The 14,839-nt window shown below is 49.0% G+C and overlaps 1 protein-coding gene across 1 annotated transcript in view; it reads left to right on the top strand.

The window, feature by feature from the left end:
* The first annotated feature begins 3,230 nt into the window (after positions 1-3,230).
* The window catches only part of TTLL6 (tubulin tyrosine ligase like 6), a 279,018-nt gene continuing 267,409 nt past the window's right edge, over positions 3,231-14,839 (top strand). The window contains exons 1-4 of the mRNA XM_086920507.1: positions 3,231-4,523; positions 5,391-5,509; positions 5,595-5,725; positions 6,373-6,529. Coding sequence (XP_086776633.1) covers positions 5,495-5,509; positions 5,595-5,725; positions 6,373-6,529 — 303 coding nt within the window. The 5' untranslated portion in view covers positions 3,231-4,523; positions 5,391-5,494. The remainder of the gene's footprint in view (positions 4,524-5,390; positions 5,510-5,594; positions 5,726-6,372; positions 6,530-14,839) is intronic.

Here is a 14,839-nt window from a genome sequence, read left to right on the forward strand (position 1 = left end):
CTACTAAATGCCACTCCACTCTAGCCACTTTACTCTAGTCAACGCCACCCAATGCCACACCACTCCACTCTACTCTCTGCCAACTGTACACTTGGCCACTGTACTCATCCCAATATACTCCTCGCCACTCTCCTTTGCCACTCCACTCTATACCACTCTACTCTACAGCATGCCACTCTACTCCATGCCACTCTACTCCACGCCACTCTACTCCACGCCACTCTACTCCACCCCACTCTACTCTACTCTCCACCGTTCTACTCTGTCACTATACACCAGCCCACCCCACTCTACTTTACGCCAGTCTGTCCCACTCTATTCCCATCCACAAAATGCCACTCTACTCCACCCTAGTCCATGCCACTCTGCCACTCCACACAATGCTAGTCTCCTCTATGCCACTCTACTCTATGCCACTGTACTCCACGTAATGCTACTCTACGCAACTGCACTCTATGCCACTCTACTGCATGTCACTCCACTCCACTCTCTGCCACTATACACCACTCCACTCTACTCAGCTCCACTTTACTTTAAGCCACTCCATGCTAGTCTACTCCAGTCCACATAATGCCACTCTACTCTATGCCACTCCACACAGTGCCACTCTACGCCACTTACTGTACGTAATGTCAGTCTACGCCACTTTACTCTGCGTTGCTTTACTCTACGGTACTCCATGCCAATTTACTCCACTCCACTCTACTCTGTCACTTCACTCACTCTACTATATGCCACTCCACTGTAATCTATGCGACGTCACATCACTCTACTCTTCGTTACTCTACTCTTTGTCAATCTACTCTAGACCACCCTACTTTGTTTCACTCTACGCCACTCTAAATCACTCCCTTCTACTCTACATCCCTCCACTGCATACAATGCCACTCCACTCTATGCTACTCTAATACATCTCACTCTGGGCCACACCACTCAATGCCATACCACTCTACTCCACTCTATTCTACTCTCTGCCACTCCACTCCCGGCCCCTTGACGCCATGGTGTGCCACTCTACTCCTCGCCACTCCTTTCTCTGCCACTATACTCTCTGCAGCTCTACTCTATGCCACTAAACACCACCCTGCCACTCTAATCTGCTCCACTCTACGCCACTCCATGCCAAACTACTCCAGTCCACAAAATGGAACTGTGCTCCGCCCTACTCTATGCAACTCTGCCACTCCAAACAAAGCCAGTCTCCTCTATGTCACTTTACTCTATACCACTCTACTCTACGTTATGCCACTCTACTCTGCGCCACTCTATTGTTCGCCATTCCAGTTTCCACCGCTATACACCACTCCACGCCACTCCGCTCTACTTTAATTTATGACACTCCATGCCAGTCTACTCCAGTCTTCAAAATACCACTCTACTCCACTCTAGGCCACTCCACACAATGCTTCTCTACTCTATGCCACTCTATTGTACGTAATGCCAGTCTACACCACTCTACTCTGCGTCACTCTATTCTACGGCACTCCACCCCAATTTACTCCACGCCACTGTACTTTCCACCATTCCACGCCACTCTACTATATACCTCTCAATTGTACTCTATGCTACACCATGTCACTCTACTCTGACCCTCTACTCTGACCCTCTACTCTGACTCTCTACTCTGACCCTCTACTCTGACCCTATACTCTGACCCTATACTCTGACCCTATACTCTGACCCTATACTCTGACCCTATACTCTGACCCTATACTCCGACCCTCTACTCTATGTCACTCTAAGCCACTCTACCCCACTCAACCTCACTCCTTCTACTCTACGCCACTCCACTGCACACAATGCCACTCCACTCTATACCATGCTACTCTGGGTCATACAACGCCATGCCACTTCACTCTATGTTACTTTGCTCCATGCAACTTTACTCCACTTTATTCTATGCCACGGCACTCTACTCCATTCTACTCTACTCTATGCCACGTCATCCTACTCTACGCCACTCTATTCTACTCTACACCACTCCATACAGCCACTCCACTCTATGCCACTCTACTCTATGCCATGCCACTCTAGTCCGTGGCACTCCATTCCACGCCACTCTACTCCAGTCCACACTGTGCAACTTTACTCCACCTTATGCCACTATGGCATTCTACTGTACCCCACTCCACACTTCGCCACTCCAGTTTACGCCATTCTACTCCTCACCAGGTCACCCTAGCCTACGCCACCCTATTCTACACCACTCTACTTTATGCCACTCGATGCCACTGCACTCTATGCCACTACACACCACTCCACTCTGCCCCAATTCTGTGCCACTCTACACCACTCCACACAATGCCACTCTACTATATGCCACTCTACTCTATGCAATGCCACTCTATTCTGCGCCACTCTGCGCCACACCACTCTGTCACTTTACACCACTCTATGCCACTCTACTCTATGCCATGCCACACAATTTTACTTCACCCCACTCTATGCCATTCTAGGCCACTCTATGCCACTCCACGTCACACTACTCCACACAGTGCCGTTCTACGCCACTCCCCTCTATGCCACTCCACTCTATGCCACTCTACTCTATGCCACTCGACTCCATTCTACGCCACCCTATGCCACTCTACTGTAAGCCGCTCTATGCCGCTTTGCCACTCTACACCACTGCACTCTGCTCTACACCATTGTACGCCATGCCTCTCTACTCTACACCACTCCACTCTCTGCCATGTCACTCAACACCACTCTATACAATGCCACTCTTGCACACTATGCCACTCCACTCTATGCCATTTCAATCTATGCCACTCAACCAGTAGCGGCTGGCATCCACTGGGAGAGGGGAGGCGGTGACACCTGCAAAATTAATAATACATTTCAGGGCGTACGTGAAGTCCTCCGCTCCGGACCCTCACAGGAACTGGAAGCTAAAGCCTGAAACCCCCCCCCCCCCCCCCCCCAACCAATCAGGACTCTGCTCTCGTGCTGTGAGAGCAGTGCCCTGATTGGATGGAGCAGCCTCACTCAGTGTAGGCCTCCAGGACGCTGTGGGGCATGTGTGGCTGGACGTCTCAAGGCGGCCAGGCGAAAAAAGACTTGCGCACTGTAAATATATGTGCCTAGACAGCCCACCCTCCTCCCTGCTGCTGTCATTCAGCAGCGACCCAGCCCCCGTCCTAACGTTTGGCTCAGGATGGGGATGAAAAGTAAAATGGTAATAAATTATCATGATATTTTTCATGTGGTTTTGGGAGGATTTTAAGTGGGGAGATGCTCCTCCGCTCTAACGGAGGAGCCGCCCCTGCATTTTAGTCCACTCTAGTCCACTCCACCCTATGCAACTCCACTCTACCCTATGCCACTCCACTCTACACCTCTCTGCACCACTCTACTCTACGTTACTGTGCACCACTCTCCTCTATGCCACACCGCTAACTTTTAGCATTGCTGATCAGCAACCAATCTGTTGTACAACTTAGCTAAAAGACATTGGCTTTGCCAATAGTTCTTTCAGAGATGAGACCTATTGGCCTTGCCACTGCTTGTTGTTTTTCTTTGGAAAATGATCCCAATTCTCCAGATAGAGAGCTGTGTTCTACAGTTTGTTACAATCGTGCACACTTCTCTGTAGCAGTGTCACTGCTCACCTTTTATCTTCCAAAAGCCTATTCAAAACTGTATCATTTGAGGTGGGCTATGTCTATGTAATCTTAAATCTGTAATTACCTTAGATGGTGAAGTGACTGAGTTCCCTAGCTGCCAGTATTTTTTCAGAGTGTATAATAACTGTATACACCAGTACCTATAACATTACAAAAGCCCGATTGCACAATAATTGTAACCTTACAAGCACTTTCTTTTTATATAGCACTTGCTTTTACACTACTGTGGCTTTGAAGGCACTTTACATCACTACCATGGCTTAGTAAGAAAAAATGCTCACGCTGACGTAGGCTGTGATGTACAGGTCATGAATGCCATTCCTGGTGAGGTCAACTCAGCCTTCAATCATTCAGAGGCCTATGAACTGAGTGCCATCAGATTGGGTAATTGTCACTCCGGTTACTTTCAGTGCTTAGGAACTGGAGAAGGGCGGTATGAAGTGATACATAAAAACACAGATATTAATTGCTATTACTGTTTGCTAAATACTACTATTTTGTTCATTGGAATGATGAACGCTGAGTCAACCGGGAAATGTTTTAAACTTTTTCAATGCAGTTTGATCTGATCAGGCTTCTATGTCAGCAATCCCAGCTCTGAATCATTTCCAGTCATTGTATAATATTCATATTTTTCATAATTATTGCTAAATGTCAGCTTTTACTTTTTGTTTTCCCTTTTGTTATAGTCGAGGCACATAGCTTGGTCTACCTGGTGTCATCCAGGGAGCATCAGCTTGTTTCCCTCTGGGCTAGTACTGTTCTCCCCTGAGCTGGGATCCCACTGCTGCCGAATGCACCACAACAGGAATTTCTTTTGTTTCTTGTTCTGTCTTTTCTTCTTTTTCTTTTCCAGATGATTGGGGATAAATCTGTCTAACTGCAAGTACGAGAGTGGTGAGTTCTTGCTGATCTATTAACCTTACTCAGAATACTGGTGAAGTGCCCAGCGATGGACAAGAAACTTGACCTAGGGGTGGATTGTCTATACATCTGTGTCAGGGGACTAAGCCATCCAAGCTTCTATGAACTCAGTAAGCTGGTACTGAGTGTTCTGCAGACGGTACCTGCCTATTCCGTCCAACTGTATTGCCCATCACTGTGAAGCACAATGTCCCCCACCTTCATGTACCTCTTCAGTGCAGAGCTGTAGCTAGATTTATGAGCATCCTACACATATATAGAGTAGACTAATTTCTGTTTCCTGAAGATGCCACTTGCCCACATATTCTACAGATCTGGATGAGGGCTGAGTATTGTTCAGGTAGAGGCCTGAACTATGAATTTCATAGGCTAGACCCACCCATGGCTGATTATTATATGGTTAGAGACCTGACCTGTGAATTCCAATGGCAGGGCTCAGGGCTGAGTATTCTCCAAGTGCGACCCTGAACTTTGTAATCTAAAGCCAGGGCCCGGGGCTGAGTATTTTACGGGTAGGGCCCTGAACTGTGTATTCTAAAGGCAGGACTCCAGGGCTCAGGGCTGAGTATTTAACAGGTAGGGTCACGAGTTTTGTATTCAAAAGGCAGGTCCCAGGGCTCAGTATTCTATAGGTAAGGCTCTACTCTGTATTCTGAAGGCAGGGCATAGGGCTGAGTATTCTACAGGTAGTTACAAGGCTGGATGGTTCCATGAAATAAGACAATAGATCTATGAGTTTAAATAAGGCATTAGCAGTACTCCTGACAATAGAAATTACATTTTGGAAAACCTTTTAATGTAGGGCATTGACAACATAACCATTTTCTTTCTATCATTCAGTGCGTCGAGCGGCTCGGCGATATGGTCTGCGTGAGTCATGCGACACAGATGATTGGAGCCTTTTCTGGACAGACTGCTCAGTGTCTTTGGACCGTGCCCTGGACATGAAAGGGTACCAGGTATGAACCCCACATCTTGTGATGTTCACTCAGAACAAGGACCATGTTTATATGAAACGTTGACCACTCTGGTATCCTATTCTAGAAAATCAATCATTTTCCCGGAATGAATGAAATCTGCCGGAAGGATACGCTTGCCCGTAACATGAGCCGTATGCAGAAGCTTTTCCCTAAGGAATACCACCTTCTGCCAAGGTCCTGGTGTCTGCCAGCGGAGTAAGTGTGTGTAGGTTACCACCATATTCCTCTACTTTCAGCACCCAGGGTCACACAGTTTCTTTTCATTTCCTGCTACACTGTAATCTTGTTTACCAACTACTCCCATCCTCATCATCAACTCGCTTCGCGCCTCATCTGGATTCCCTTCTGCTTATGTCATCTTTATAAACCTTTGAGCCATCTTCCTCACATCCGGACTCATTCAGAGTCACTCCTCCTGTATATCTCAACTCCATAATCGCTTGCCTAACTCATTCTATCATATCACCGGTTATCCTGTTGTTAGTCCTCCTGGCTCATCTGCATCAGCTTCTTCATTCTCACTGTACTCGCCTTCTCATGCCCTTCCTTTTTCCTCATCTCCTGCTGTAGCACTACCATTTTCCATATGTCCATACTGTCCTTATTAATCTTACCTCTTACCCCACCTTCATCTTCATCATTTTCTACCTTGCTGCCTCTCATTGATCTCCCCAGCTTGCAGCAGGGCTTTGCTCTGCAGTGCCCCACTTTATGAACCTGCTACCAATGCTCCTTCTGAAGGATGTTTTCTCCTCTTCAGGGTAATGTCCATCTTTTTGCAGCTAAAGCTAAAAGCTGGATTGTGGGCATATTTACAGTGGTTTGCTCCTCTTCTTTCCCAGCTACGGTGATCTGCAGGCCTACGGCAGGACACGAAAGCAAAGAACCTACATCTGTAAGCCAGACATGGGGTGTCAGGGCCGGGGGATCTTCATCACTAGGTCCGTCAAGGACATTGGCCCAGGGGAGGACATGATATGCCAACTGTACATATCCAAGGTAGGTGCACATGGCTGTACTCGGACCAGGCAGGTCCAACATAGTCCGAATCTGGCGATGGATGCCTGACCTTCACAGGCTTTTCTCTTTGCCACCAAGCTGTCCCAAAGTGTCCACGCTTGAACTCCAATGTGGAATTTTTAATTATTGCTTTCTCTTGTGAACTGTTTTGTAATGGTGTTGACTTAATTTTCTTGTTTCAACATTTTGAACCTCTCTTAGAATTTATTTACATGCTCTGGATAGAACTATGTCACACATGTGAATGACCCTGCACCAGTCTACATGGCCTTTGAACAGCCTCCTAATTTCCATTCTGGCATATCTGTTTCTGGCTACGTTTAACAGTGGTTGTTGATGAAAAGGGAGTAGAAGGATATAGAAGTAGGGAAGTAAGAAAACCACTTGTAGGCCTGGGCATTTCAAAGAGGAGGTTGTCATGTGTCTTAGTTAGGCCCATAAAGAAACGCTGCCATTTTTCACTATGTACACTTTTTCTAAGTTGCTTTCCGTTTCACATAATAAACTTCTACACACATTTGCATGCGTACCAATGCTGGATTAGTTTCTCCGAAACTGCTTCGCTTACAGATTCCACTTTGCGAAACCATTACCACGACTCCTTGAGCACTACAAAGTCTCAACACACATTGTGCAAATGTTGTTCTATTTATCATCATTGGTGCAACATGGATATCTATAGATCATAACAATGCTTGCATGCCTCAGGACTCACAAGTATGCTTTTCATTATAAATAAAGAAACATTTCCAAGTTTAGGTAGAGGAGAGCTTTGCTGTCATTCGCAAGTTCTCTACACGCTGAAGCTTCGGCCCAGCAACTTGCTGATATCTCTGCAAAGGGTATCCAGCTCATGACCATGATGGAGACTTCCATTCTTTCCTCTCAGGTAACAGGGGTTGGGTCATTCAGTACAGAGATTCTTAGCAGAACACACACACCCTAGACACTTAGGTTGGGGGATGTATAGTAGGAGTATCCCAGATTTCTGTATTGTGTTCTGTGCCTGCCTATATACATTGTCTTAGCATGATGGTGGAACTTTTTATTCTGTTCACTGTCCTAGCACTTCTAATCACTTTCATTTGGTTCTGTCTTTTGATAATCACAGCACATATATTTTGTACAAGAATCACATTGGTTCAATAAATGCCCTTAGATTCTGTGGTGGCTGTTCCTCACAGTACTTCAAATCCTGATGATCCCTGCTTACACACCCTATCCTATAGCACTTATGTTCTCCAGAAATGACTTGTTTGGAGGTCTTCTCCACTTGTGTGGAGTAGACTGGAGACCTCTCTCTTGAACACACGATGTGGTCTTAAGCTAGCGCCCTACTTAGAATACGGGGTCACCTAATGCAGCCCTTGGCAAAGGCTGGAAGCTCTACTTTTTTCACCTCAATACATTCATTTGTTCACCAAAAGCAAGAGCCCATTTGACCTCAAACAAGCTATGTTAAATTCCTATATTACCATGTCCCTGTACAGGTCAAACCAGAATACTCTACCATTATATGTCTTGAAATGTGAAAGAACACACTAAACCAGCAGTTACACTCTCTAGTAAATAACTGGTTACTCGTTAACCCCAAAATGGATGGAAATAAATGCTTTCATGCCGCACAGCAGCAGAGACTCTCACTCTCAGCTCATAGCGAAATTGTATCGAATATGTTTTTGAGATGCTTTATTAAGAGAGTTATGATAGAGTACTTATTGGGTTCAGACATGTTTTGTATTTTTTCCCACTGTGTCTTAGTGAATTGTTCATACTGAACATGGGCAGAAAGCCATTAAGGCCATGGGATCCTGTGGCGGGTTCAAAAATGGTTTTACTTATATCACTAATGCCCATATTCAATCATCCTTGCCCTCATTTTGTGTCTCATAGATGTCTATATGCACAATAGTGCTTCTGCTTCCTGACATGTCTCTTACTAGTGTGGCCTACCTGAAAGCAGTTATGCTGACCATAGCTGCCACTATAAGCATACACTCCCAAGATTATGTTCTCTGAACAGGTGGTGACATGATGGCATCTATGTGGTCTGCAGCAAGAATGGTGGCAGTTCTTGACTGTCCATCTTAGTGGCACTGCCCAACTTCCCCCTGTACAATGCCTTGATGAAGGCTCTGTTACCTGAAGAAGAGATGCATAATGAATCAATAACCGGTACATTTTGGCAGAAATGTCCCCAGACTGCCTGAAACGAAGTCCGGTCAAACTCTTGCTGAGGTAACTCTCTGCGGACCTTTAACAATTAAATAACTTCATACCGGGGGCGTGGCTAGCGGCCAACATGGCGACAGCTTAAAGTGAGAGCTCCTGAAGGCACTGCGGCCTAATTACTAATCCGACGCACTTATCCGCTACATCACCCACCCGAAGCGGCAGCGATCGGGTCCGGGGGCGGAGCGGCACCACCGGGTCGAATTCTGGCGAAAACCGGAGGCCGGAACCCACCGAACCACGCACTGGCGCATTGGGGCCTGTAACTAAGAAGGAAGCACCGACCTCGAGTGATCCGCCGGCCCCGGCGGAAGTGAGACCGGGCCGGCCTGAAGGGAGAGGCACTTCCCGGCGCCCCACTGGGAACACTCAACCGGCCAAAACGTACACCGGAGCAGCGGAGGCGCCCTCTGAGAAGCGGCCGACGAAGATATTCCCCATTACACCTGCCGGCGGCGAGAAAGAAAGGAGCGGACTCAGAGACGGAGGCAGGGCGAAGTGGCCGCGGAGCACTGCGAAACGGTGAGCCCCCCCCTGGGAGTACGCGATCAATCCAAGACGTCCGGGGCTAAAGTCTGGCAGCCACGTCAGGAGAAACTCACCCCACTTACTCCCCGGGACAGTGCGCCTGAGCGCACCAGCGGGAGGCCGATTGCCGAGAAGGCGAGTGCCCCCGGGGGACAGAGTAAAGCAGCATCACAACACATGAGAACGCGGGGGTAACCGGCAGCACCCGACCGCACGAAACAATAGTGGCTGTCCTGACCCACTAATAGTAGCACGATCTCCACAGCCACTGTAAAAGACACCCTGAAGAGACCTCGACCGCACCATTAATATCAACACCATAAGGGGCACATAGAGGGAATCGAGTGCAACCGACAGGATACTCTACCTGGCCGACTTGACCCTACCTGAGAGACCTAACATGAGTCCATCCTGTCTAAGACGCAACCAATGACTGACAGCGACATAGTGCATTAGCCACTAGAAGTAGAGGATTGAAGCACCGCAGTCACTACGGCCGCTGCAGCAGCCTTCCAGACGGCGACATCGCAAGGATTCGTACTTACTGGCCGGAGGCGTCCTGCACTAGGGTCGGTGTGACGACAGTGAGGGGGTGAGAGGGACATCTTCCCAGGCAAGCATAATATCAGAGTGCACACCCACCCACGGTCCCCTGACCTACACGCCGGGGAAAGTACTAATCATCCAACGCAATCCACAGCACAGAGAGGGGCGGCCCCAGTCTCCACAAGTCGGGACGCTATGGCGGGCAAAGGAACCAGGAGTGGCTCCACAAAGGCCAAACTGGATAAATTTGCATACAGCCAGCACGGACAACCGCAAAACAGTGGGCGCAACTCCACGGGTGCTACCCCGGAAACGGAAGGGACCAAAAAGATAACGCTTGAGGACCTTATGAAAACCCTTACTGAAGTCAAAACAGTGGGCTCCATCTCCTCTGAAGTCACGCTGCTACGTGCGGACTTCCAAAAAATGACTGAAAGAGTATCCCAAGTGGAGGTGGTCACGAAATCTCTGGTGGAAGACACGTCAGAACTACAAATAGCCATGGAACGCATGGAGAAAGTCACCAGACTCCTGCAGGATAAGTTGGACGACCAAGAAGGGCGTTCTCGAAGGAATAATGTACGCATCCTTGGACTTCCGGAAACAGAAGGGAAGGGGGCTATGCACCTCTATGTCGAAGACCTCATCAAGACCAAACTGCAACCCAAAGGACTATCCCACTTCTTTTCAGTGGAAAGAGCACACAGGGTTCCGGGCGGAGCGCCCAAGTCAGGAGCAACACCGCGGCCTGTGCTGGCAAGACTCTTCAATTTTAGAGACAGGGATGCAATCCTACAAGCAGCAAGGGTCTCTCCATCTGTTAAGATTCAGAACGCAACCTTATCCTTCTTCCCGGATTACACGGCGGAGGTGGCCAGATGCCGCAAATCATTCACGGAGGTAAAAAAAACACTACGAGACAGAGAATTGCCATACTCCATGCTATTTCCCGCCAAGCTACGGATAGTAGCTGATGGAAAGGCGTGGTTCTTCGACACACCAGAAGCGGCCCGCGACTGGCTGGAGGGTTGGAGGCCAGTGGGGCAACGTCAACGTCCATACAAGGATCGGACTAATCACCGCAACGGCACGCAAATGGACAGCCGGACCAGCCACCCGTCTCATCAGAATGGCACGACGGCAACGGAGTCCGACTCGACACAGGATCCGCTGGACTCTGGGCGAACAGCACCGATCTGAAGATTGACTATATATGAGAAGACCTGAGGGTGCCGCGGTGGACCCTGGACTTGGTGCGGCTGAGTAAGGTGGGCGCAATTAGTGTCTGAAGGGGACTCACCTACCCCACAAGCAAGTAAGATAGTTGGGGGAGGACTAAAGCACTCTGCGATGTTGGGGAAACGGGCGGGATTTTGTCCGTGGAGCAGGGGAGCAGGGAGGGGGGATGGGGATACAGTTTTATTGTTCACGTTTTTGTTTATGGTCATCACTCACTTCACACGTAATGCTACCACCCTAGATAGCGGCATACTCCTAGGCCTCATCACGAAAGACACCGACACGTTGCTCACGCCACTATTCCAACGACTACATGGCCAACCCACTTCAGGCCAACCCACTGAGAGTGCCACGGTAGCGGTAGGGGTGCCCCCTTTGCGCATGCTAACTTGGAACGTCAGAGGCCTGGGAGACAAAATAAAAAGGGGCCTGGTGCTGCAGGCTATTAAACGATTTACAAAAGGGGGTGGTGATGAACAGAGTGTCTGAGTTAAACAGACCACTCTTACCCAGTCCAAAGATCAGGGCTTGATCCATCACCGTTATTTATCTCACTGCCCCATCCCAGCTCAGAACCTGGCTATATGCAAATCAGTCTGTCCCTGGCCCAGTGCATCATGGGAACAGGGCAGACTAAACTACCAAGCCAATTCTTCACCAGAAAGGAGACAAGCTACCGGGGGCCGGTTTCTGGCATTTCAGCCTTCTTCGGCCCGGCTTGCTTGAATCCTGATGGAGCAGTGAGAAAGGGACTCATGTCTGAGTATACCCTGCCACACCTATAGTGGCCAAAAACGATTTACAAAAGGGGGTGGTGATGAACAGAGTGTCTGAGTTAAACAGACCACGCTTACCCAGTCCAAAGATCAGGGCTTGATCCATCACCGTTATTTATCTCACTGCCCCATCCCAGCTCAGAACCTGGCTATATGCAAATCAGTCTGTCCCTGGCCCAGTGCATCATGGGAACAGGGCAGACTAAACTACCAAGCCAATTCTTCACCAGAAAGGAGACAAGCTACCGGGGACCGGTTTCTGGCATTTCAGCCTTCTTCGGCCCGGCTTGCTTGAATCCTGATGGAGCAGTGAGAAAGGGACTCATGTCTGAGTATACCCTGCCACACCTATAGTGGCCAAAAACGATTTACAAAAGGGGGTGGTGATGAACAGAGTGTCTGAGTTAAACAGACCACTCTTACCCAGTCCAAAGATCAGGGCTTGATCCATCACCGTTATTTATCTCACTGCCCCATCCCAGCTCAGAACCTGGCTATATGCAAATCAGTCTGTCCCTGGCCCAGTGCATCATGGGAACAGGGCAGACTAAACTACCAAGCCAATTCTTCACCAGAAAGGAGACAAGCTACCGGGGACCGGTTTCTGGCATTTCAGCCTTCTTTGGCCCGGCTTGCTTGAATCCTGATGGAGCAGTGAGAAAGGGACTCATGTCTGAGTATACCCTGCCACACCTATAGTGGCCAAAAACGATTTACAAAAGGGGGTGGTGATGAACAGACTATTAAACGCCAGAGCCCGGATGTGGTTCTGCTCCAAGAAACACACCTTGCTGGGACGACATGCAAAGCGCTTGATAGGCGCGGATATAAAATGGCAACACATGCAGACTTCACTTCTGGTTCCAGGGGGACAGGGATACTACTAAAAAAGTCATCACCCTTTATAATTACACAACATGCGACAGACGACCAGGGACGCTTCGCAGCGATACATGGCCAGTGGGAGGGCAAGCCGCTTAATGTGGTATCAGTATACATCCCCCCGGCACTGCACTCCGTAGCGTTACCTGCACTGGGCAAATCCCTCCTGGACCTCCCTGAAGGTGACACAATCATTGGGGGTGACCTAAATGCAATAATAGACTCTGCGTTGGACGCCTTTCCCACCAGGGCCCGCACAAGAGGGACTACACCACTCCCTGACTTTTTAGACGCACTGGGCATTGTGGATGTATGGCGGCATCTGCACCCCGCAGCGACCCAATACACTTTTTACTCCGCCGTCCACAACAGCCTGTCTCGCATAGATTACTTTTTGTTCCTGGGGGTGGGACTAGGTTCGGTAGACAAGGTTGACATCCTACCCAGAGGCATATCTGACCACTCACCAATCGTTCTCACCCTTACCACTAGAGAACAGAAATGCGCTAGGATCTACCCAATTTACCCCAATTATTTAAAAGTCCCTAAAATACGAAAGAAACTAAAACTAGCGACGACACACTACTTTGCAGAAAACGATGGGACGGTGGCCTCACCGTCAATTCTATGGGAGGCTTACAAGACCGTCCTACGAGGGGCTGCAATAGCAGCCATCACGGGACACAAACGGGATTCCCGGAAAGAACTTACAGAACTAGAACTGGCACTCCACGATGCAAACACGGCGCATATGGCAGACCCCTCCCCGACTACGACACACACACTGCAACTACGGCAACAACAGTACCAGGCCCACCTCAAAACGACAGTGCAGGGCTACATCGCAAACACTAACCATAGAATTTATGATGTGGGCGACAAGGCAGGGAAAATGCTGGCATGGTTAGAAAAGAGAGAGGGAGGCGTAAGAGGTATTCAGAGGCTAAGTACTACAGACGGCCAAGTACTAACACACCCGGAAGATATTGTGCGCACTTTAGCAAATCATTTTCAAACCATATACACCCCGGATCATATCGTCACTGCACAAATGGCGACAATCTCACTAGCAGACATTGTCATCCCCAGCATAACACCAGAGACTGCACGAGACTTAGAGGCGGATCCTTCAGAAGAAGAAATCCAACTGGCGATACAATCGCTACAATCAGGCAAAGCACTAGGGCCTAATGGACTGCCTGTGGAATGGTATAAAACAATGGCCTCAGAACTCAGTAGACCCCTATTGGACATGTATATGGAGAGTAGGGAACGTGCAGAACTGCCGCTGGATCAACGCACGGCCACGATAGTGGCGATACCTAAGCCGGGTAAACCCCCAGCCGAATGCACCTCATATCGCCCGATATCATTACTGAATGTGGAAGCCAAGGTGCTGGCTAAACTTTTAGCCAATCGTCTGCCGCACCTGCACACCCTGATCCACCCCGACCAATCAGGCTTTATGCCCCAACCTCCGGAGGGTTCATGGGGTACTGGCTCGGTCGTGCCTCCTCTCAGAGAAGGCGGTGATCCTCTCCCTTGACGCCAAAATGGCTTTTGACCTAGTAGAATGGGAATACCTCTTTGAGGTGCTTGCGCGTATGGGCTTTGGGTCGAAATATATAGCCTGGATACGACTACTCTACACAAAACCAGTGGCGCAGGTGGTGACTAATGGCCACATCTCACCGGTGTTCCCGTTGGGCAGAGGGACCAGACAGGGGTGCCCTTTGTCACCCTTACTATTCGCGTTGGTGCTCGAACCCTTAGCAATCCTGATCAGACAAACGCCCTTATTTAAAGGCATTAAATGGGAGGAGGGGTGGGAGGACAAGGTCTCCCTATATGCTGACGACATGCTCATTTACATGGTTGACCCCGACAATGGAATCCAAGCCCTGCTGGAACTTTGTAACACGCATGGGAAATCGTCAGGCTATACCCTGAACTGGTCGAAATCGGTGATCTACACGTTAAAGGGTCCGGCACCGAGACTACAGGAAAACTGCCCCCTGGCGGCGCCGAAGACCTCCTTCAAATATCTGGGCATTGTCATCGCACATTCTGAGGCAGATTTCTTCGC

This window comes from Lissotriton vulgaris, chromosome 5, assembly GCF_964263255.1.
Source record: "Lissotriton vulgaris chromosome 5, aLisVul1.2, whole genome shotgun sequence".
NCBI classification, from domain to species: domain Eukaryota; kingdom Metazoa; phylum Chordata; class Amphibia; order Caudata; family Salamandridae; genus Lissotriton; species Lissotriton vulgaris.